Source organism: Periplaneta americana, chromosome 5, assembly GCF_040183065.1.
Source record: "Periplaneta americana isolate PAMFEO1 chromosome 5, P.americana_PAMFEO1_priV1, whole genome shotgun sequence".
NCBI lineage: Eukaryota > Metazoa > Arthropoda > Insecta > Blattodea > Blattidae > Periplaneta > Periplaneta americana.
Genome location: NC_091121.1, coordinates 69,232,019 through 69,256,708, shown reverse-complemented (window position 1 = coordinate 69,256,708; position 24,690 = coordinate 69,232,019). Strand labels below are relative to the sequence as shown.

At 35.5% G+C, this 24,690-nt stretch overlaps 3 protein-coding genes across 4 annotated transcripts in view; 1 reads left to right on the top strand and 2 right to left on the bottom strand.

Annotated features, from left to right (window-relative positions):
- LOC138699819 (protein Wnt-5b-like) overlaps positions 1–24,690 on the top strand; it is a 2,020,855-nt gene that overhangs the window by 1,655,131 nt on the left and 341,034 nt on the right. The window lies entirely within an intron of this gene.
- LOC138700501 (uncharacterized) lies at positions 1,034–4,422 on the bottom strand. Its single transcript, XM_069827104.1, has 2 exons — positions 3,388–4,422; positions 1,034–1,206 (listed from the first exon to the last, which is right to left on the bottom strand). The coding sequence occupies exons 1-2, from the start codon at positions 4,393–4,395 to the stop codon at positions 1,186–1,188; spliced, it is 1,029 nt and encodes a 342-aa protein (XP_069683205.1). The 5' UTR covers positions 4,396–4,422; the 3' UTR covers positions 1,034–1,185.
- LOC138699813 (uncharacterized) lies at positions 18,338–24,097 on the bottom strand. Its single transcript, XM_069825985.1, has 2 exons — positions 23,044–24,097; positions 18,338–21,119 (listed from the first exon to the last, which is right to left on the bottom strand). The coding sequence occupies exon 1, from the start codon at positions 24,031–24,033 to the stop codon at positions 23,044–23,046; it is 990 nt and encodes a 329-aa protein (XP_069682086.1). The 5' UTR covers positions 24,034–24,097; the 3' UTR covers positions 18,338–21,119.

The following is a 24,690-nucleotide window of genomic DNA, read 5'->3' as shown; positions in this document are numbered from 1 at the left end:
TGTTGGCATCAACATTTTAAGTTTAGAATGGAAGCTATTTTGAGGTTCAATAAAAACGAATTTATATTGTGATTTTAATTTAGTACATCTAGCCTACCTTCCTTAATTGTAGACAGAAAATTTACCATACCACTCCTGTGGAATTAGTGTACGTACGATTGTGTTACTTCGTCTCTTAGGTAGTAGATAAATACAATAATTCAGTGCTCAATTGTAGCATTAAAATACAGACAAATAGAATGTGACGGGTGTCATACATGATATTATGTTTAATTATAATGCATAATTGCGAATATAGGAATATAAGTTAAATATAGTAAACATAACCTATAATATCCATATGACATAACATACGTATGTAGTGGCAGGGCATTGGAGACCACTAATATTAGACAGAAAGGGGCAACTGGTACAGTAAACATAATCTATAATTTCAACATATCTAAATATTCGTGCGGTGCAACTGAAAATTATTGAATCGTGCATAAATGAATGTACAAGAATTTCGCAATATTTAATCGAAATAAAGGCAGGTATTACACATAAGAACAACGTCATTTTCACACAAAAAATAATATTACACTTTAACTCGCAAGGAATTATGTCTGAAGTGTCCCCGAATCGTTTTAAATGTTATTAATGCAATTACACTACATTTTAGAGAAATATATGTTACTCTTTATGCATTCCAATTAATTTATATTGTTATATGGTTCGTGATCGGGTTAAGCGAGTCACATGGTCCGCCTTACGGCCTGTATTGGATCACGATGCCAGTGACACAGTCTATTGTTCCTAGTACTCACAGCGTTCCAAGCGGCTAGCAACTATCGCGAGAAATGCAACTCGTTGGCAAAAAATCATCGCAAACTTCGTGACTGTATATAGTAGACTGTGGTAGAAGTAGCTTTGTCGGGTATTGAACAAAGTTTTATGTGATTTGTAGTATAATAAAAGTTATGACAGAGATGAGTTTTTAAATAAAAACACGTCCAGGTATAGCATTGCTCAGTCGCATACCCCCAACAATTGTAGACTTATACAGTGATTAACAAGACTTTATTTAAAAATATTTGTGTTAAATTACAAAAGAAAACTTCCATGCTGTTCAATTAGAAGACTTTTTTAATCGTTGGTTGTGTGGAGATTTTCTTGCAACACCAGTTCTCAACTTCAGATCCAGTTTCAGCTTTTACCGTCCTCTTCCTGTAAAATTAATTAATTCAATTATTGCAATTGGTAAGTTAGTACTACAGGGCATCTACTAAGTAGAGTAGAATCATCCAAAATACTTCACAACTCATCTACTTCATAAGCTGATAAGTATTTCACTAAATAAAGAGCTAGAATTTTAACTTAGGATTATAAAAGTGGATATCAGATATTATAATAATGTAACACATTGCATTTTTACCAGATTATTTATAGAGACTCAATAACCACTACTCAATATCTGCAATTTAAATATATAGACAATATAAGATCACACAGTAATAACATTGGGTACATGCAATATTAAATATGATATTAGTCAGTCATTGTAGATTAGTTAATGAAATTATAATGCACTGTAATGTATCATGTGAAAATAATATGTCGCGAGAATATTTTAGATTTTAAGATTTAAAAAAAATTAGTAACTTAACTATTTATTTTATAGTAGGTACAATGTACAGTAATGGCAAAAAAAACCGGACCGACCCTTGTAGCTGATTTCAGAGCCTTGTTCACTCCAGAGCACGATGTAACTAAGACGTTCGTGGTTCGAATCCTGCCTGGGAAGAAAACTTTTTTTTGTTCCTTATTCAAATTTATTCCCATACTTTTCGATTGCAGCGATATTTTACTACTTAATTAACTTATTGTTCCCAGAACATGAATTTTACCAGTTTATTTTCTAATGGCTTTCGAAATGGGCTACGTCAGCAGTAGAAACTACAACAATTTCAATAGACTACTCGCTCTCTTGTGAATGCGGGCGTGGCATGCGGAATGACTCATTTCGGGGACTTTGATTATTCCGTCGGTCCGGTTTTTTTTTGCCACTACTGTACATGTAGGCTACTATATTGTAATTGTTCGTAGATTATTTTAACATTGTAAACAAATGTATTTAATGTGTATTAGACTTCATGTGAAATTTAGTTATTGCTAACACTGTCTAAAGATACCAACACGGCGAAAACGTTTACAGTTATTGAACATATATAATTAAAGAACAAATTATTATAGCCTAAGTGTGGTCGCTATATAGCCTAGTTTTATTCTTTGATTTCGTGTGATATTATGACAATTGCTAAGTCATTAAAACTGAAAACTAATTAAATCTTATTATCCTATATTATTGTTCATAAACTTATCTGGAACATAACCCTAAGATTAATTGCAAACTGATTTAATATTCCAATCCAATAGGTTTTCCTGTCATACCTATATCTATTTCACATAGGCAATTTCCTTATCATCATTTAATTCGAGAAAAATTCATTCCGGCACCGGGAATCGAACCCGGGACCTCTCAGCTCTGAGCGCTGAGTGCTCTTTCCAACTGAGCTATGCCGGGACACGATCCACGGTGCCGGCCGAACTCCTCTCGTTGTAATCTTTTACGGCCTTACTACCTGCACTTTAGACAATGTAAGTCATACATGCAAGAGCGCATATTTAAATGACTTTATGGCCACATTCATCCTCAGTTTGTGATGATAATACAAATTGGCTACTTCATAGTAGTCGTGTAATATTCAATGAGGTAGGCGAGACCTCATATATAATGAATATGTGATGTATTAATTGTTAGCAGTTTTCACAAACTGATGTTGAATATGGCCATAAAGTCATTTAAATATGCGCTCCTGCATATATGACTTACATTGTCTAAAGTGCAGGTAGTAAGGCCGTAAAACATTACAACGACAGGAGTTCGGCCGGCACCGTGGATCGTGTCCCGGAATAGCTCAGTTGGAAAGAGCAGTCAGCGCGCAGAGCTGAGAGGTCTCGGGTTCGATTCCCGGTGCCGGAATGAATTTTTCTCGAATTAAATGATGATAATACACATTGGCTACTTCATAGTAGTCGTGTAATATTCAATGAGGTAGGCAAGTCCTCATATAGCCTATAATGAATATGTGAGGCAATTTCCTAATTTGGAAAGGACTAAAAGTGGAAATAAATTAAAGTACTAGAACGTAATAGGACTATGACTGCTTTTAAAAATAATCTGCGTTTAGACTTAACAAAGTTACCATAAATTTAGCGCTTCTGGTTAATTCAGGAATGTTAAACATATTTCGAAATATTTAAAAAATGATATTTTGATATTGTATTGATTTGAAAATTATTACAATATCTTAAACAGATGGAAATTTAAATATGGCATAATCCTACCTGAATTTCTTCCAATGTGATGTTGTACTGGAAGCTCCCAAATGCATAGGGATCCATGTGAAAATCGAACTCTATAAACTCGCAACCCACTCCACCCATGCCGATAGTGATTGTACCTGTTCCATTCTTCCATTCAGGACGACCTTCATAGCTCACTATGGTAGCGTTAACAAACGTCACTCTTTGGAATTCGTCTCCAGGATCAATTGAAGAATACCACTGGGACAAGGCGATTTCACTTGTGTTATCTCCATGTGGATGGACGCTACTGTATCTGTCGAAATTTCTTTTCCTTGATGATTGTGGGTATTGCTCATCGGCGAACTGACAGATGTAACTGTTGTAACCTGTGACTTGAGCTGGAACATGAGATGTAAATTGCAGATAATTATCAGATATTCCTCCTGAGACAACCGTATTTCCTTCACCATTATTCCACCTGGATTCTCCGTCACACTTCTTCACAAATTTATTATCGAAACTGAAGGAGTATGTCTCGGTTTTCGAGTTATTGTTCGGAAAATATTCTCCAAAAGCTAAAAATTGCATCATCAACTGTGGATCGGCGGACAGTTCTTCTTTTAATTTTGATAAAATGTAAGTTCTATCTTGTTTTTGAGATTTCGAGAAATCCAGTTGCTCAATATCCTCAGTGGAATAAATCGACGTATCAAAATATACATAAGTTTCTGCTGGAATATCATAACCGAAGACGACGTAGTCATAACCCACACCACCTGCCTTGATTTCAATAGTCCCGTTATCAGATACCCCAACTGGATATGTGCTGATCTTCGCTATATCACTTCCATTCAAATTCACTCGAGCTTCTCCTCTTTTTGGTCCACCAGATGGTAAGAAACTTCCTGCAAACATTTTAGAGTAAGGAATTTGTCGATCGTTTATAGCTTGTGATTTTAATATATTTCTTGCGCTACATTCACTGAGTAAGGCAGCCAATGCAGTAAACAGAAAGATGAAAAGCCTCTTCATCTTTATCACTTGCATTTCTCTGTTTCGAAGGCGAATAAGATATTCCAGCTTATTAGCAGTCCATTTTATACTGAATGTAGATGATAAGACGTAATCATCTCATGAGCTTTTTCTCCGTAAGCAGCCTCTGATTGATAGCGTGAACTATATTTATCTTGAATCTTCAGGAGTACAATGTGTTTGAATTACCTTGACAACAAATACTGTAGCATAAGATAGCATCTTTATTTCATTCTGACGTTCTTAGAACAAAATAACCCAGTTTCCATTGACGTACATCATAGTCGTCATTTTTTCATTTATCATTCATCTCCTTTCCATAAGTTTGATGTACGGTATGTATCCATCCGAAGTTTCTAGTTTTCAATCTATTTTATGCTTATACATTATGTTTGAACTTTTTGTTGTCACATGGTGTAATATTTCGTTCTTTGCCTTAAACGGACTGTTTCATAAAGGAATGGGCTAATGACTAATAGCCCAGAGCACATATAACAGATTTCTCAGCAATATAGACTTTGACGCAACAACTTTTATCAATTTCACTATGCTGCCATCTAGCTACTACATAAGAAATCACGTTGTAACTCTCATTTGAATTTCATCGAGGAACTGTACTTCTATCCAGCGGTCGTTCTCAATCGACAGTGGCGATCCTGGTGGTTGTTCTCTTCCACATGTTACCGATTTTAACATGGGGATGGCCATTCTGTTATATGATCAAACTTTAAATTGAAAGATTTTGTGTTACATTTTGTAGTGAGAGTCAACGAAAAATGACCATAAATATGTGTGAAACTGTGCCAAAAACATTCAGAAGTTACCGAATTTTATTATTAAATAACACTTCAAGCCTGTGAAAATGAAAGACTATGGTTTGTGTCCTTGTTATTCAATTGTACTATTAACATTTGCATTATGAGTAGATGTTATTTGATGAAAAAAATTGACAAAATAAATTAAGATTCTTCTTCTTTTTCTACAAGAAATTAAGCCTAAAACATATTATGCAGTTTTTAATCTTCTTGTGATATTCCCAAAAAATATCGTTCACCAAAACGTTCAAAAAGATATTTGCCATTTTCGAAGCGTGCTTTTTCTTAGGAAAAAGAATGACTTACAATAAGATATACAATATTGAATTCCTTAGAATGAGATAATTCAAAGCCATACTTTTAACAAAACTTCTTCTTGTGGCAGTTCAGTACTTATACCTATGCGGAAGCTACTAGTAAAATATTGTAAAAAAATTACCCAACAAATGACGTAAGCATGCGCCGAAGAAATTATGATACTGCACCTAATAGCATTGGATTCTAAAACTTTAATACGTTGTCCTGTAAAATTTGCATTTGTGGCTTAGGACTACATTATTCTCACCCCTTCAATTGATTCTTATAGAACTGAACCCGATAAATTAGTTACAAAATGAAACTGTAGCATTTCTAATTGTGAGTTCTTACTAGGTCATAGGATCTCACCTTGAAACTGCGACGGTCGTCGGTCGTCGTCGTTGTTGCCCACGACGCCTTTCCTTGCCCTCGGCTGCCAGCTCCGTCATGTATGGAAAGTATCTCAAGGAAGCACTTTGATGTAAATAATTAAAGATGTACACCAATTAATTTGGGCGCCAGCCTCCTCGAGATTACTCCGGTAGAGATGAGATTTCCCAGGTCAGCTGCAAAACGGTTGGGACATGGGGTTTGGGAGACGTGCTCGTAGATTGAAATGATGTAGGCGCACACCAGAAGTTGTTGGTAAGAAATCTCTATGAGAACGTTTATTATTATGAATTGTGGTTTCGGATTAGCAGAAATGCGTGTCCAAGTGTATAATATCTTGCTCTCACTTCCTACAAGTTGGTAGACTAATTTCTGTCTTCGCGTAATTATATGTTTTGTACTATAAAACACCGGTAATATAACGGAGAGTTGATAACGTGATGACAATTTATTCCTAATGTAATAATAATGACGAGAAAAGAATTCAGACTTATAAGAATGATACAACACACGACTTCTTACTAAACCCACTAAAAAATTCTAAGTCCGTAAATTGTTACCCTTCCGAGTTACGTTAGCCGAGAATATGTGGAGTGCGTCCTCTCCGCACGCATTCTATATGCCCTCTGTCTATCTGCCAAATCTATCCTCTACTTGCAACCACCAAACATACAATTTCGCCCTCCTATCTATAAATCACGTGTCTCTATTACGAATCCTGATTGGCCATGATTACTCTTACGTCACTTAAGACGCGCTCTTCAAAAATTGCTCGTTAACTATATCCTCCCCTACTTCCGGTGTTTTCTGACAATTCTCTGACATATTCCAGATCACCTCCTTTTCGAACCTGGCTTGGCGTCATCTGCTGACCACTCGCAGGCAAAGTCCATACATTCCCTCATCGGTCAACTCCACGCCTGGACACATGTTTCCTGTCCGCGTAGCGTCGCTTCGGTCTTTCTGCCCAGCTGTTTCTTCCGTCTCACATTCTGGAACTTTCTTACACGCCCCACACTTACTATCCATATAAGAAATACTAATCTGATGAAAAACCTCCTTATCCTATACGAGGAACCGTCTCAAAACCAGCTACAGTTCAGAACAAAGTTTGAAGAGCGACAATATGAAATACATTAATCCTAGTCTGGGTCCGATAAAAGTGGGAGTAAGGTTTACCATAGCTGATTTATTAATTATGGAATATACATATTTTTCTGGGTGTGATTGATACTAATGCATACAAATAGATATTCATAGAGTTTGTGGAAATAACGCAAGAATATCTGATTGAAGTTCTGGCTGATATGTACATCTATTATCAGGGAATACATCTGACTTGACGATATGTGTCGGAGGAAAAACAATTGTTTGTATGCATCTGAAGCAATATGTAGCTAATTAGCGATGTATGCAATGGAGGGGGAAAGGAACTGGCCAACCTACTCTATTATCTCATGGCCTAGTTGACTCATAAGTGGAGCCTTGTTGGTATCACTTGCGAGGTTCAGACCTGTCTTCGGACAGTTGACTAAACAAAAAAAGTCTTTAGCAAGATGGGGCGACCTGCCATACATTCGAAGAATCAATTAACCATTATCATTAATCCAGCTATTTTTACAACTAAATAATCTCCGTTGATCTGTAGCCAGCACGTTCGCCCGATCTTGCCGGCCCTGATTTCTTCTTGTGAAACTATCTTAAAGGTGGGGTTTTCCAAGATTAGTGCTGCTTATGATTAGGTTTTTCTCCGGAGCGGTTGTTTGTGCGCTTTCAATCGGAGACCTCCGGTTACCTCCTATTGATGCCGCGCAGGTTGTATATATGCTGCGGCGCAGACATACATTTTCCGCTGAGCATTCCTTTAATCGGATCAGGTAGTGATTGGAGTCCGCTGACGTCCGCGTATCTTCTAAAATAAGCGTGTAATTTTTTGTTGTTTATTTTCTCTTTTTTATTTACCTCTCTCTCTCTCTTTCTCTTTCTTCGGCTCTTCTTTTTTTCTTGTTTTGCTTGAAGTACTATGTTAGTTGACAGATTTTTTTTCTAGTTTTAAAATTCATAGTATATGTGGAAAGGCGTATTAGTTTTATGTCATTGATCAAATGAATAACATTAAAATTAACTGAAAACTAACGCAGATGTAAAACGTTTCAGTAAATGTAAACATTTATAATTCTCCTGAAAACACTCGTTTATTCACAAACAGTTTTTGTCAATTATTATTCTAATCGATTTAGTTTAATGTAAAATATATTAAGGGAGTTTCAGAATGGAACAAAAGAAACTTGTGGTATCACTGGGTTAAAGTTTACTGTCCAAAACAATTTATTAAGATTCTTCACCAGACAGGATTGTGATCATTGTGTTAAAGGGTGTCAGTATTTGAACTGTCTCTTCTAAAATGCATCACTCTTCCTCTGTAATAAAAAATATAAGCGGATATCAACTTAAGGATAATTGTAATTATATTATTACCACACGTTTCTTACGTTTCAGAATGAAACTCAGTATTTTAATCTAATAACTCAAGTTGCCTTTTAAATATTCCTTATAAGTCATGTATGATTTTTATTGCCTCGAAAGTTACGTTTTATAGAAATTTCAAGACTTTTTTTCTAGACTGTGGACCTTTGGAACAATAGCACTAAAGCAGTTTAAAAAATCGTATCAAATGTTTTACGTAATTTTAAAGCTACGAAAACGATGATATCACTAATTAACCGTCAATGTGTATCTGAATGGTAATAATTTATTTTTGACAGCAAGTACGAGTACCACAACCGCGGCTCTTAATGTTAGCCTAAACACTTACATACCTACATTTTAAAATTTAGACCTACTCAGAGAATCTATCTAACCTGGTCCTGGTCCACGCCATAGAGATTTCCAAATACGGACCTGTTAGCGTCCTAGGAGCGTTTGGCTTTTCTGGCAACACAATCACCAACTCTTATTTCCTTTCAAGTAAGCGGCTCATCACTGAAGTTTGGACTTTCATCTCGTAACAATATGCTGGATCAATCTTAGAGGGTCCTTTTTTGCTGAAATTCTTTTGCTTTTCAGTTTTTCATTCGCAATGTTACTCTGTCTACACACAAAACCACGAAATTATTTATTAGAACTTTTATATATAAATCAAAGTAAACACGTTTTTTAAAAGAGTTCAAAAGTGTTTTGAACAGTTAAATTTACTTACTTCCTTCAAGTTCGCGATTGTGCGATCGCTTCAAATGGTCTAACAAATTCGAAGTTCCACCTTGGAGTATATTCGCCCACAGAGTTCACAGCGTGCGACTTTATTATCATCTTCAACTAAATTAAATAATTTTCATGCGACGGATATACGATTTGGTGTCATTTTATTCCACTCACAGCTACCCTCAGTCCGTACGCGCCGGTCGTCCTTGAGCTGTACGTCTTCCAACTTCCCTTCGCTCTGAACCACCTCATCCCTCCGTATGTCCCCTGTTCCACCTATGGTAGTACCGGAGATCACCGGTGGAGAGCTTTATTCGTAATCTCCGATTCCTCCGCGGTAGTAGTCACTCCGATGAGCAGTACTATCCAAGATAGACCCTAAATCATTGAAAAGCTAGAACTGAAATTTCAAGCACCTGATGCGATATGCACATGAATTTTGACTGTACTTTGTGAGTGATAGGCAAAACATTGGTTCGGTTGTATAAGAATCACTATATATATTGTCAAAAATGCCAAGAAAACATATATGGTGATTGTAATTACATTGAATAATATTTTGAATAATTTCAAGGCAAAAATTGTTCCAGAGCCGGGTATGATTGTGTAATTACGTTGTTGTTACAACATTACGTATTTCAATTTCAGTTAGGAACTTCATACTTGGAGTGTGAAGTTCAGACAGAGCGATATTAGAACTGTGACGTTATTTAGCGATATTTTCTTACTGAATAAGTCAGTCAGGAAGTCCATGGATCAAACTTCATCGTTCTGTACATCAGGTTAAATACGTGAATAGTTGACTGAGAGTGAGAATATCTTTGCTGTAGCGTTGTTTTCCTTTCTCCACGGAATGCTTGTGAGTACACATAGTTTCAGACCAAGTTAATGTAATTGTCACAAGAACATAGTTTATGCGCCTGTAAGCGTCGGAAGCAGTGCTAGAAAATTGACATAAACGGCTATGCTGCTGTCATTCTACTCTCGTCGATTTATTGAGAAAATACGATTTTGTATTCTTACTCGTGCTATTATGAGTGTGTTTTACTTTCCAAAACAGTAACTGCTATAAAGGTATGGTGACTAGCCTATTGATCTTTCTATCGATCCCGGGACCTCTGGTTGAACGTACCACCGCTTTACTAACTGAGCTACCCGGGAACTCCACCCGACACCGTCTCAATTTTTCCCCTTATATCCACACAACTCAAGTGGGCTGACAAGACGCCAGAGACCCACATCGAGTGCACACAAACTCTGTGTGACTTGGTAGCCTACGTTAACAGAAAACACAATTCCAAGTCACATAAAATTTGTGTGCACTCGATGTGGGTCTCCGGCGTCTTGTCAGCCCACTTGAGTTGTGTGCATATAAGTGGAAAAATTGAGACGGTGTCGGGTGGAGTTCGTGGGTAGCTCAGTTGTTAAGAGCGCTAGTACGTTGAACCAAAGGTCCCGGGATCACTACCCGGCCCTGAAATATTTTTTTTTCCTTGAAAGTATTTAGTTACGCATTTTATTGCAATGAATATATTTCTGGGATTATTAGCAAGATTTTATCTGTTATAAATCTGAATGTGTTTATTATTTCAGCTTTTGTAGTTGGGTAAAAGTCGACAGGTGCATAACTTCACTATACGGCATATCTTTACGTACAACTAGACTACGTATGGGTGCAGTCACACAAGGGGTAATACTAGGAGGAAAGGGGGAATAGAAGGAGAGCAGCGGGAATAGGAGGACAAGAGAAATGCAAGGAGAACAGGGGAATGCAAGGAGAAGAAAGAGGAATTCAAGGAGAACTAAGGGGAATATAATGAGAACAAGGGAAATACAAGGAGAACAAGGGGAATGGAAGGAGAAGAAAGGAAGTGCAAGGATAACAAGATCCATGCAAGAAAAGCAAGAAGAATGCAAGGAAAACAATGGAAATGCAAGGAAAACGAGGGAAATGCAAGGAAAACGAGGGGAGTGCAAGGAAAACAACTGGATTAAGAGGTATTTGCATTTTTATGAGACCGTAAATTCCCATGTAACCTCCCATACCTAGTGAGGAGAAAGGTTAATAGTTCTAAGTCAAAATAGTAGCTTGAAATTTGCTTAAAATCAGTCGAGTGAATTATTTACATTAAATTGCTTTCTAGTAGTTTATCAGTTACAATTGAGCACATTTTCGTTCCATTTTGATTATTTCGGCGACAGGCCAAGCTACTGAGGCTTTGGACGCCATAAAGTGCTCGCCTAATCTCGTCCATATTCGTGTCTAGGCACAGTAGAAGAAAATTGTATTCTCACATCCCTAAATACTAGCAGATTTTGCCCGAGATCTTCTATCATATTTCGTGCGGTGTCCTTTATTCTTCTCAAGCATCTACGACATCTTCGCCCCCATCCGTACCAGATGTACCGGGATGGGAGGCGTCTTCTGACGGAGAGATCTCCGAAGCCTTCTGATCTGGACGACTAGTCCGCGTTCGAGGGTGATGCTTCGGTTTCCCCAAAGTTTTCAGGTTCAGGAGAAAGAGAGGAATCGCACCCCTTTTCGCGGACTGTCGGGCCCCTGTTATCCTGGAATTCCCACTTTTGAGAAAGGAGCTCACGTTTAGAGTGGTTGGAGGTGAGCTGAAGATGGGGATGGGAATGATTGTGGGGTGACTTACTGGTGTTTCGAGTCACGCAAACATATTTTAAATATGATATGAATGACTGCGGTGTAGGTTGCGTTGGAGGGGGGAAATGGAGGCGTCACTTCTCTCTGGTAAACTGTTCCATAAATATCTTAGTAAGCATGGTAATAGTGATTTTACGATAGTCAATATACAATGTAATATAATATAATTTTTATTTAGTATTCAGTCTAAATGACATATCATGGTTTAAAAAACATCAACAACACTTACAAATGTAAATATTCATTGAATGTTATAGACAACTAATGTGCTAACGTTTTCGCCCTCGGGCATCTTCAGGCATTTGACTCAACAATATCTCATACAAAATTTTACCATATGATGGCTGTCAAAAATATATATTAGATGTAAATTGTTTGATATATATTTCACAGCCATCATATGGTAAAATTTTGTATAAGATATTGTTGAGTCAAGTGCCTAAAGATGCCCTAGCGAAAACGTTAGCACATTAGTTGTCTATAACATTCAATGAATATTTACATTTGTAAGTGTTGTTGATGTTTTTAAACTATGATATGTCATTTAGACTGAATACTAAATAAAAATTATATTATATTTACATTGTTCCATAAATAATAATCCCCAATCACACAGTTTCAAAAATATGAGTACCTACGTTCTTTACCGAATCTGATTCCTCCTTCAAAATCTGCGAAGCGTTTTCCAGGTTGCGTACATGCCTACATGCGAACTTAATTGTTTTCGCATCTCGCAATGTTTTACTTGGTTATTTAACGGCGCTGTATTAACCACTGAGTTATTTAGCGTCGTCAGTGGAATTGGTGATATCGAGAATGGTACAGTAGGCCTATAAGGCGAGATGAGACCGAAGATTCGCCTTACGGTTGGAGAAAACCTCGGAAAAAATCAAACCGGGTAATCAGCCCAAGTGAGAATCGAACCCACGCTCGAAAGCAACTCCGGATCAGCAGGTAAACGCGTTCCCGCCTCAGCTACACACCTTGAACAAAACATGACGAATAGTGTTTCCATCTTAACGATCCCTCACGTCATGATTGTTGTGTACTGTTGGTGATGTCGGTATGCGAATAACCGAGCTGAGAGCACGATGAAATAGTACCGTTTTTATAAAAGAAACGAACGTTCTTGACATATTTTCTTTCGACATTATTCCATTCTTTTATTGCTTCAATGATTTTATTACTGTTTTATAACCAGACGAGTACTGAGTACTGATATACAAGTTGTAATATGAAGAAATTAAATTTTTTGTTAGAATGGAATCCACTTACTTCCGCATCGCGTTGTAGGCTAGGTTACTACTCGTTTGCCATCGTACAACTCTAAAGATTGCAGGTTTTTCTCTGTTCTCAACAGCTCAAATTACTGACCAGGAGGTAAGGTATCATTATTGAAATATTAAGCAGATAAGAGATGTTCAGCGGTAGCCACTTTCCTGAAGCTTTATGTGTTAATCTTCTTTTGCCTGTAACTTACAGCATTGGCAAATTCACTTACTGAACAATGCAAATTATTTCATATATAAAAGGCAATTTGCTAGTTCATCCGATTTTGAAGTTATTTCAGACGTGAAAATTGTACATTTTATGTGGGATGTTTAGTAGGTCTATTGCAGAAGAGGGAAATCAATTGAAATATTTGTATTGAAATTTACCCTTTCGAAGATACTTTTTCATTAAATTAGTAAAATTTTACACATGTTTCTTGTTTTTTTTTGTTAATGACCTGAATACAAAGCTATGGAACATCAAGCTTATATCATCTGAATCAGGATGAAAAGTGCAACAGATTTATAGATTGAGGTAGGCCTATACAAGGTGTTAAAAAGTATCCAATATTTTAGAAGGTGATAGTATGTATAAAAAAAAAACAAAATGTCTCATAAACATGGGTCCTACAACACATACTTTCTGAGATATGAACACTTGTTCATAGGAGGTGCTCAATGTGACATCCATTCATGGCAATGCATTTTTCTGCCTTACAATATAGCAGGCTACCAGATAATCCTACCGTAGTTGACACTCCTGGCATGGAATAATGATACGTCGCAAGGAATACTGAAAACAAAAGTCTGGTTGCGGATATGAGCGGGGTTCAGGAGAGATGGTGTTGTGAATTTTCTTAATCAGCATGTGTAGGCTGATGAAAATCCCCATGCGGTTGAAGAAACAAGGCATCAGCACCGATTCTCAATCAACTTATGGGCAGGCGTTCTTAGTGATAGATTAATAGGGTCATATGTGTTACCACAGAGATTAACTGGGGATCGTTATCAGGACTTTCTTATTAACGTATTAAAACAAATTTCAAAGAGTGCGTGATTCCTTACGCCGAGGGGCAGAGGAATGCATTGCCATGAATGGACGTCACACACCTCCTATGAACAAGTGTTCAGATCTCTGAAAGTATGTGTTACAGGCCCCATGTTTATTATACATAATTTTATTGTTTTGATGCATACTAGCCCCTCCTAAAATATTGGATACTTTTTTAAACACCCTGTATGGTGTCCCATTAAAAAGTATCTTTGTATTATTACGAATTTCTGTGACACTTTGTATAATTGCTAACTACTCCAAAACGGTGGACATTGGTCAATCCTATAATGTAATTACAGAACTATATTTTAGATAAACTAAAATACGCTAGTTACAGGACATTGTATATATATGGGGCAATAGAATAATTAAAACAGAAAATGTTTTTTTTGTACTTAAGTGCATGGCTAATTAAAGATTAGGCTGAAAATCTGCGTAGTTTGGCAACAGCGTATCGCCGATTTATCTACGAAAACACACACGAACTCAGTTCCGAATAGCAGTATTTTGTACCTCAGTCACAGCAGTAGGATTGCCATATTTCCTAATGGCAGGAAATAGCGGTACGTGTTGATCTATTTAATTTGCAAGGCAACCGTCCATTTTATTGAATATTACGAAGGGATATATCATACCTTATCAGTTTCTCTAATAATGCGAGTAAAATCAGAATTGCACGGGTAGTACTTATCGAGTAAAACATTGTTAACATTTAGGGGAAAATTATTTTTTCCTGAGAAAAGTATTCTTTTGATAGGCCTACTAATGTGGTATTAGATTTTCTTCATTGCATTCTATACACGTATAAGGAATAATCTGTTAATATCTGCGTATTTATATTAATTTCATCCTGTACATCTGATGAGACGTTTTATTTACATTCTCCTCTCGCAAGTCTTGCGGAGTGGATGATTGGAGTTACACTCACCCCACTGCGGAGTAATGACCTCAAGGTGCACAGCGACTCTTTGCAGGTTGCAACACGTTACATTTCGGATTCTCAAAACTGTTGGATGTATCAAAAAACTTATTTGACAAAACTTGTTCGGATTGACCCCTGTGAATTAATGTAATAGATTCCCTTCCACTCTATATGTGTGTCCGCGCGCATGCGTGTTTGTGCGTTTAATATGGTATTAGAGAAAAATTTGTTCTCAGCTTATTGCATTAAATAAACAACATTCACCTGTAAAAAAAAATGCATGATCAATCATAAATTCAATTTTGGCACTAAAACAATTTAAAATAGATAACACTTACTACTTTAAATTTAAAAAAGGACAGAAAGTACAAATAAAGGCTGGTCCACAATAAACCGGGAACGGAAACGGCAACAAGAACGAGAACGGAAATATTGTTAAAATAAATGTATTTAAATGTGAATATTCACAATTAACGAGAAGCTTACCGGAGCCTGGGAACGTGAACGTGAAAATTAATTGTGAATGCTCACATTTAAATACATTTATTTTAACAGTATTTCCGTTCTCGTTCTCGTTGTTATTTCCGCTTCCGGTTTATTGTTGAGCAGCCTTAAGAGATTTAAATGTAATAAATGTATTTGTGGTACAGTTGTAAAAGAGTTTGCAGGTGAATTGATTGAGAATAATTTATGTATTACAACCTTTAGAGCAGGCCTGCACAAGGTTTGCGCTCTCCGAGCCGGCTCACAGCTCATGAGCGGAATGCAGATATTAGCTGCGCTCTGTATATGGGTGGACTGGAAGAAGGGGTGATCTCGTACAAAATATATACAAAAGGAAGTACTATTACGAGTGTTTATGAAATGAATTCCTGTTCAGTGTTTGCAAAACTATCTTGGACTATTATTAATTAATAAAGAAATATTTATTTTACAGAAATAATAGAAATTCTATAGCTACTTAATTAAATATACAATATAATTTTGTTACATTTTTATTTATCAGTACATCAAAACGGGGTTTTATGCTTTTGGCAGCTGGAAGGAACAGTAGCCTACTGATCGTAATGAAACATCAGTTACAGATGTTCGATGTCTGCCTTTATTAAAGTTGATTATAGAAAACAGTTGCTCACAAATATAAATGTTGAGCTAAACATATCAATCACTTTCACAGCCAGCCTGTGTAGTCGTGGATATTATTGCTAATGTTTAGTCTTGTAAAACTCAACCAGCCTAGTAGTATTATTCAAACGATATTTAGCCCTTAGGTCGCATTGAAAATCAATAAGTTCTAGCTGTAAATCGTTAAATGTTAAATGTTATGTTCCGTCTTTTAGATTCCTCCATACTGTACTGTAGCAGTAGGTAAGCAACGTGAAACAGTTACTGAGAATAGGCCTACACACTGCACTCCACTAGATAACTGAGAGGTCGTTTCTCTTTCCTCTACCTATAGCAAGTCTATGTCATTCTGATCTATCTTCCTCTCCGTTTCGGCGAGCGGTAAACACGGCTCTCCCGCTCCGAAGGAGCGCGCGCGCTCATCGAGCGCTGTTTGTGCAGGTATGCTTTAGAGAAAAGGGCACTTCTCTTTGCGTTTGACAATCCAATATTAGTCTACACTGTTAAAATTATTATTAATAAGAGCAGACTGTTAGAATGGGAATTAGCAGAGAATTCAATTGGTATTGGTTTTGTTTGTTACCTGCCAAAATACTGGCATTTATTTAGGCCTACCTGATAACATGCTTATATGTCTGTGTATATGGAACAAGATGAATATGTAAGTGTAACAATATTATGTTTATGTATCAGTTGTAATTGTATATTCACAAATTTTTCTTTTTCTTTTTAGGTAAGTAGTAAGCGGTACCAACTGCATGACCTTTCAGTCTTATGGATGTGGTGAGTTCTGTGCCTAATATACGTATAATGCCTAGATTATCAGTATTTGTCATTTTGTACAGCATTGCCTAAGGAGCTATTAGTTCCTAAGCATATTAATTAGATACAAATGTTAGATAGTAACTAAAAATGCAGGCATGATATTAATTAATCACGCCACGCTTGTATTCTCAGCGTAAATTAATTTATGATGAACGAAGATTTCTCTTGGAGATTCTGTTTTCCTTGGCATGTTTCTAATATCGACACACTAACAGACCATTTTGTATGTGGAATGTGAACAGCGGCGCTGCAATCTTGTATAATGACTGCGAGAAAGAGAGATGCACAATCTAGTCGAGGCATGTTTAGCGCTGGCAATTCTAGCCTTTAAAGGAAGTGCAACAGTGACATACAGTATCTTTTAGGCGTATGCCTGTATGCGATTATGAGATTCTACGTCACTGTTGCACCTCATTTTAAGGCTGGGAATGCCAGTGCTGGTCATGCTTGGTATGTCTGTCTACTATATTCAAGGAACTCTATAGTCAAGTTGGTTGCTAAAGTGTCCCGGATCCTAAGCCTGGTAAAAACATTTCTGAGAATAAAATAACTTCGCACATAATGTACGCGGCATTTTTTACGCGTTTTCCTCGTAATATACATGTCGTAAATGAATATTCGCTGTTCTGATGGATGCTGATTTGCCAAGAACTAAACTGATCTGCACTGAATGGAAGTCAGCTGTATACTAATGCTGTATCCTTGATGACACTTCAGTCTGTGTTATTTTCCCATACTATGCAACAAAAAAATCTTCCCACATTCGATTCAGGAGAAATGTATACACTATTTATTTTGCAGTTACGTCGTTCTATAACTGTAAGACTCCGATGGCATGTACGTGAGCGAAAACCTGCTTTCTGGCGAACGCTCTGCATAATAGGCTACAACGTGGATGGAAATAATGATAACCCTTCAGCTTTCCTTCTTTTTATACGAGAGGATATTGGATGATCTTTCAACGTTTCAGTGAACTTGACGACTGCTCAGGGCACTCGTACTTCGTACAGTAATAAAAATTTGAGAAACACTTTCCATCATATAAAAACTTCGCAGCTCATTGTACACAAACCAATATCTCTAAAATGTGGCCTACATATCCTTGAACCGAAGAGTATATTGACATATTTTTGCTCTATTGATACCGTACATTAATTATGACGGTGAACTTCCTCCACTGTATAGAATCTAAACGTTTTAATAAGATCGATTGTTTCCTTTGTCTTATTTATATCATTGCAGGTGGTCTGATGTTAGCCGTTGTTTGGGGTTCGAAACCGATCGAATGTGATGAATTTTTAAAATGTGATAACATTCTTAGCGTGACTTCTTCTGGGAGGGAAATAAAGTTCTTGGGTAGGGTTGGAAATTTAATTTATTCATAAAAACGTGACAATAAATTTATTCATAAATGTATGACAATAGAAGAAAGTTTTATTATACATACATTAAATACGTATTATACATAAATATTTAGCAGTAAGTATGTATGTACGAGGTTTCAGTACATGTACAGGGTGGGAGTAAAATAGCCTTGCAGATTTCCAGAGCGAATAGCTCATGTTATATGTAATAAAAAACTATAACATCATCTTGGTGGAAAGTTCATAGTTCTTTAAAAAAAATGTTTTTTTTTCCCCCAAATATAACTATTACGAGTAGGATCGTGATTTTTGTCCATATCGATAGGAAATCTAATAAAGAATAATTTATTCCTCTGGCGTATTTCAATAGCGTGAACGGTTTTCGTGTGAATTTAATGTAAAACCCCCTAAATTCAGGGCATTACACGAAGCGAGCGAGTGGCAATGTCTCGGCAGAATGCAGCTTATGTACTGAGACTCAACGAGTTCGTTGACCTCTTACATCTGTATCACGAGAAGATTGTATTAGCGACGATGTGCCGGGCTGCTGAAATTTCAAACTTAATTTTATAATTAACCGTGAATTTATTCACAAAACGTAATATAGTTTCCTATTCATTTACGTGTACCCTATCATCCCTTTCAATCTGCAAGGTTATTTCACTTCCACCCTGTATATTACAAAACAAGTTTTGTCCTGCAATTAAATAAAGTACATAAAATATTTTCATCGAGGTGAGTAACAGTGTATACAAGTAATCACTAAAGAGGAACTTAATACATTATTTGTAGCACTCAGAATTATATTTATGTGCCAGAATATCGGTTATATTAAATTAGACTACATAATGGTGTCCAATAAAGGGAAAATAAAGATAAAGTAAAATATGTATTGGTGTGAGATATGAAACTTATAGATAAGAAATACAAACAACATAATATTTTTCTACTTTGTAAATTTCTGTAATTGCACAATACACATCGAAACGAAATTTTATCTTGCTCCACGTGTCGAAAAGCATTAATTCAATATCTCTTTTATGTTCAATGATTTGGTGAGACAGTTGGTATCTATTCTCAGTACCATTCGGATGGAATAATGCCTACAGCATACAGACTTGTAGAAATTTCCATCTTAATTCATTTACAGTAACATTCAATCATAAAATCACCTTCTAAACATACGATCGTTTTGTTTAATGTGATGTAACCTTTGGAATTTATATGCACTTATGCTTAAGGTTGTCTGAGCCACACTATGAACTTGTAGAATGATAAATCTACAGTCGTATAGAGTCCGTTAGAATTGATTTAGGCTAAATGGGCTTCGTTAGAATGATAGTCTAATTCACTCAACATTTTGGTCAGATGTTTCTAGCCTTCCAGGTGATTTTTGTTTGTAACACTGCCAATTTATTTTATAAACCTCTAGCATTTCTTAATTAACTGTATTTATTTATTAATTATTTTGCTAATAATTGTAACATAAAATATAATATATACAGAAAAAATTAGCTCGCCCCTGAAAGAGTAGAACTCGTGCTCAGGGGCGGATTCCTGAATTGAAATTAATAATTATACAATACAATTTGTCTTATGTCTACCATGCAATTATAGTATATAAATTTAAATTTACAATTTTTATAAAATCCATACATAACTTGTTAAATTTAATACTAGAACTATTAGAATTGACAAGATTAGGATATTTAAATATCAATTTGTTATATATTCTTGGGGCTAAATTACTACTATGATTAAATACTGTAACAGTGTTGCATTTTGGTTCAAACAATCTTAAAGAATTCATACCTTTTGTTTCATAACTATGAGAATACAATTCAAAATTATTTCGATTTTTATGTATGAATTTTATTAATACAATATAATAAATTTGTCTTACGTTAAGTACATTAAAGTCTAAAAACAAATTTTCAGATGGAAAATCAATAGGTTTATAAAGACATATTTTAATTATTTTCTTCTGTAATAAATAAAGTTGACTTAATTGATTGACTTAAAACTAGATGCAGAACCATCATGCAATAGTCTAAACTTAAGTTCAACTCTTGTAACTGATTTCCATTCTATAAGCCATAAAACACAATCAAGGTTTTGATGAATTATTGCCATTATATTCAATCTCGTTCAACAAATGAATGTATTCATCCCCAACAAAGGTACCAACTGAAACTGAAAACCGCTTTTCACTTATTTTTAAGTTAAATTTATCACAACAATAAATATTTTACTTAATACATTTTTATTTCATTGAAAGCTCTCGGACACCTTGTAGCCTATTTGTTCATAAATTTTCATTATCTGTTGTCTTTAACAATAGTTCGTACAATAATATCAATAGATCTAGTATCATATGCGTATGATCATAGAATAGAAATCTGATAGGATATGTAAAATGTATATCCGTATTAAACTATAGCTTGGGTGTAATGACAATGAACATAAGTCGGTGATTGTTAAAACTACGTCAGTCAGAATTTTTGTGTTACAGTTTTTTGTTATCTCGTAATATTTTGAACTTATCCTTTGGTGTTAAAATGATGTGATTTTATATGTCCATAATGGATCTATAGAGAGTTAAATTCTTATAGTTTAACAACTTTTTTTTAAGTTTCCCACAAGTATGGTCTTCATGACTAATGTTGTTTTAACAAATATCGATTCATAAATATTAATTATGATGATTATGGCGTGGAGAAAATGTCTTAATTGTAAATGATTTGCTGGATGCGTCAGTTCACACTAAACGTGAATGCTCCTTCTATTTATTCTTCAATACGAAACTGTGAATATAAACAAACAAATATAATTAAACACTTTGGTACAAAATAGAATGCCAACTGATTCATTTGTCATTTTGTTTATACATAGTCTATCTTTGTTATCTAGAAATTCAAAGGTATTAACTTTCCAACTATTATTCTGCTACGGTAAATGGAGAAAATCTGTGACTCATCACGAATCAAATCCACAATCTTACCGCGCGTCTTCAGTCAAAGTTAAATTAATTGAAATTTAATTATAGTACATGTGTTATTTAATAAATCTGAGCAGGATTTAAAAATAACCGTTAATGAATTTTCTAAAGTAATTGCAAACTGTAATTCAACATTTTTGAAATCAAGTTTAAGACGACACCATTCAGAAATACTGCTGTAGAGCTAAGATGGCAATCAATAATAAAGTAATAGAATTAGTACCAACTTATAATTATTCGGGTTGTAACAATTCCTTTACACAAGACAAGAGATGTAGATATAAAACTAAACAGGTTCCAAAGTAGGTGTGAAACTATCAGATCAATAGCCAACAGAACAAAGATTGATACACAATTAAAGTTTTATAAGGTTGTGACAACGCCATTTTTAACATATAGTGAAAACTGGACACTAAAAAGAAGGGAAAACGAAAAATTGAAAGAGTGGGAATAAGATAATACTGAGTATAATTTATACATTGGCTTAATGAATAAATTATCTAAAGTAATTGGAAACTGTAATTTAAACATTTCTGAAACCAAATCTAAGGTGATGGTTTTTAGAAGAAAATACCACTGTAAAGCTGTGATATTAATTAATAATTAAATAATAGAATAAGTGCTAGCTTTTAATTGTTATTTGTGTCGCAATATTTCGTACATAGATACAGATATAAAAATAAACACGTTCCAAAGTTTATATATAACCATAAGATAATTTTAACGAACAGAACAAACATTGATATACAATTGAAGGGTTGGGCCGAATAACGGTCTATGTTACAATTTTTCATAATCGACTTTTTAATGGATTAATGCTCTATATAATCTTACACAGCTGTCAAAAAATTGTTTTTCAGTATCTGTACCAGAGGCGCTTCTACACAAGTTACAACGGTCTAGGTGTAACATTTTTGTTGTTTCTCCTGCACAGTTAGCAGATTGTAACATAGATCGTTATTCAGCCCAACGCTTCAATTGAAATTTTATGATGTCAATGAGAGTTTTAGTAGATATGGTGCGTAGTGAAAAATGGACAGAGCGAAATATTTAAAATAAATATTAAGCGAAGAAGGGAGAGACGAAGAATTCAAAAGGCGTAAATGAGATTTTTAAGTCCTTTAGGAGGATATACCCCCAATTCTGAGGTCAGAGCCACTGTAATAGCCTATTGCTAATAAGAGACCAATTATATATTATAACACATAATTTGACTGTTACAATAGACGAACATAGAAGAAACTGATATCACCATGTACGTAGAATACAAGACGATTGATTATCAAAATAGATAATAAAATACAATCCATAGGATATAGAGAACCTAAACGACTAATAAATCGCTGGAGAGAATCTCTATATAGAAGATGGGGCAGCCCAATAGACCTAAACGTTATTAATACAATTAAGATTTAGTCATTTGTCTTAATATTTTATATAGGCCCATATTTCCCACCACTCATCTAAAATTGTGTGATGCAACCTGTGTATATTTTTTTTTGGCTTTACTTTGTTTACAGTGTGATTTTTCTTTTTATTTCTATTATTGTATTTGTATTTCTGGTGGTGTAGAAGAGAAGGCCTGATGGCCTTAACTACACCAGAATGAATAAATAAATAAATAAATAAATAAATAAATAAATAAATAAATAAATAAATAAATAAATAAATATTTCAGTAACTCAAGCTATAGTAATAAGAAATTTCCTTACTTTAACGATTGTACTTACTCAAAGTGTCCTTATAGTGAAGTTGTACTGGCTGAGCCCAAAAGCATATGGATCCATGGTATACTGAAACTCGATGAAGTCGTAACCAACTCCACCTCTTGTAACATTCGTTGAACCTGTGCCATTCCTCCATTCTGTAACACCTTGATAGTGTACTAGTTCAACGTCGATTGGTGCAAGAGAGATACAATTAGAGATATCAGATGTAATTGTGTCGTAACGTTGGTACAGGTAGTAAGTGCTATTGTCCTTTGCGTGTGGATAGATTTCATGGTTATTTTGACAGCTGTTCTGAGATGGTACCTTGGAATTGCGTGTACCGTATGAACATTTGTAAGTGAAGTTCCCTTTTACGTGGGCTGGTATATCAGATGTGAATTCAAAATAGTTCTCAGATTTCCCTCCTTTTACCTCAGTATTTCCTTCACCGTCCCACCAGTACGAAGTACCAATGCATGTCGATATCTCTCTATCAAAATTAAAATGATAAGATTCTTTCCTTGCTTTGTCAGTCTTGATAAAGTTCATTCCATAGGCTGAAAAATAAATTGTCCTCTGGTCGCTAGATTCCTTCTCGTGCATGAATTGTTTCTCTATGTCTAGATTGTTAATTCTGGCTATATTTCCCATGTCGACGCCTTCATTAGTGTAAAGGGTTGTACTTATATACACATCTCCGTCAGCTCCAATGTCGTACTCAAGGACCACATAGTCATATCCGATTCCACCTTGTTTAATGCCAATAGATCCGTTTCCAGAATACCAGTTAATATAATTTTCTATATTTCCTATTATAGTTCCATACAAGTTCACACTCACTTCTCCTCGTATGGGTCCGTCAGTGGCTGTTATCGTTGCTAAGATAAGTCTTACCGGTACAATCTCCAAAGGCGAAACTTGATAGAATTCGTTACTTTGTGTCTTCTGTACTTCACAGTTACTGCTGACTGCTGTCCACAGAACCAACGACAACGCGAAGAATATCTTCATCTTGAGGAGTTGTGATGTTATGATGAATCTTCAGCGACGGACTGCTTATGTAGTGGAGTTTACTTGCGTTCACGCGTTTCTTGAAATGAAGTGACGCAAAGAGTTTGAGTGTTTTCTTCTTGCCTCAAGCTGATTTTTATCTTGATAATGATTATCAGATAAAATCTTGAATAATGAACCATTTCTTGAAATTGCTTTCAAGTCCTTATTTCGTAATATTCGTAGTGTACACTTCATTCATTTTTATTATTAAATGCATTTTAATCTGTAATGTAGTTCTTTCTAAGATTAGAGACATAAAGTTGGCCTGTGACACATGTTTTGCACTTATGTACAAGGAAGATTACTTACTATCTCTAATTATCTCGCCCTAAAATAGAACAAACGTTCATATGTTTCATTGCAACTGAAGTACAAATGTGTAGCGCATGAATACACACATTTTCCACCGGCATATCATGATGGTTTATATTTTATTACGGAAAGAGGCCCGAAGGCTTGCAACACAGCCAGAGGCTTATTTTTTGGTTACCTCGTCTTGAAAGGGTTTGTATGTTTTAAGTCAGTAGGACTCCATTCCTGTAAGTATCGTGATTCACTGTTTGGTGTCATCTATCGATTCAGTTTAACAACACCCAGGTTCGACAGAGTACGCGG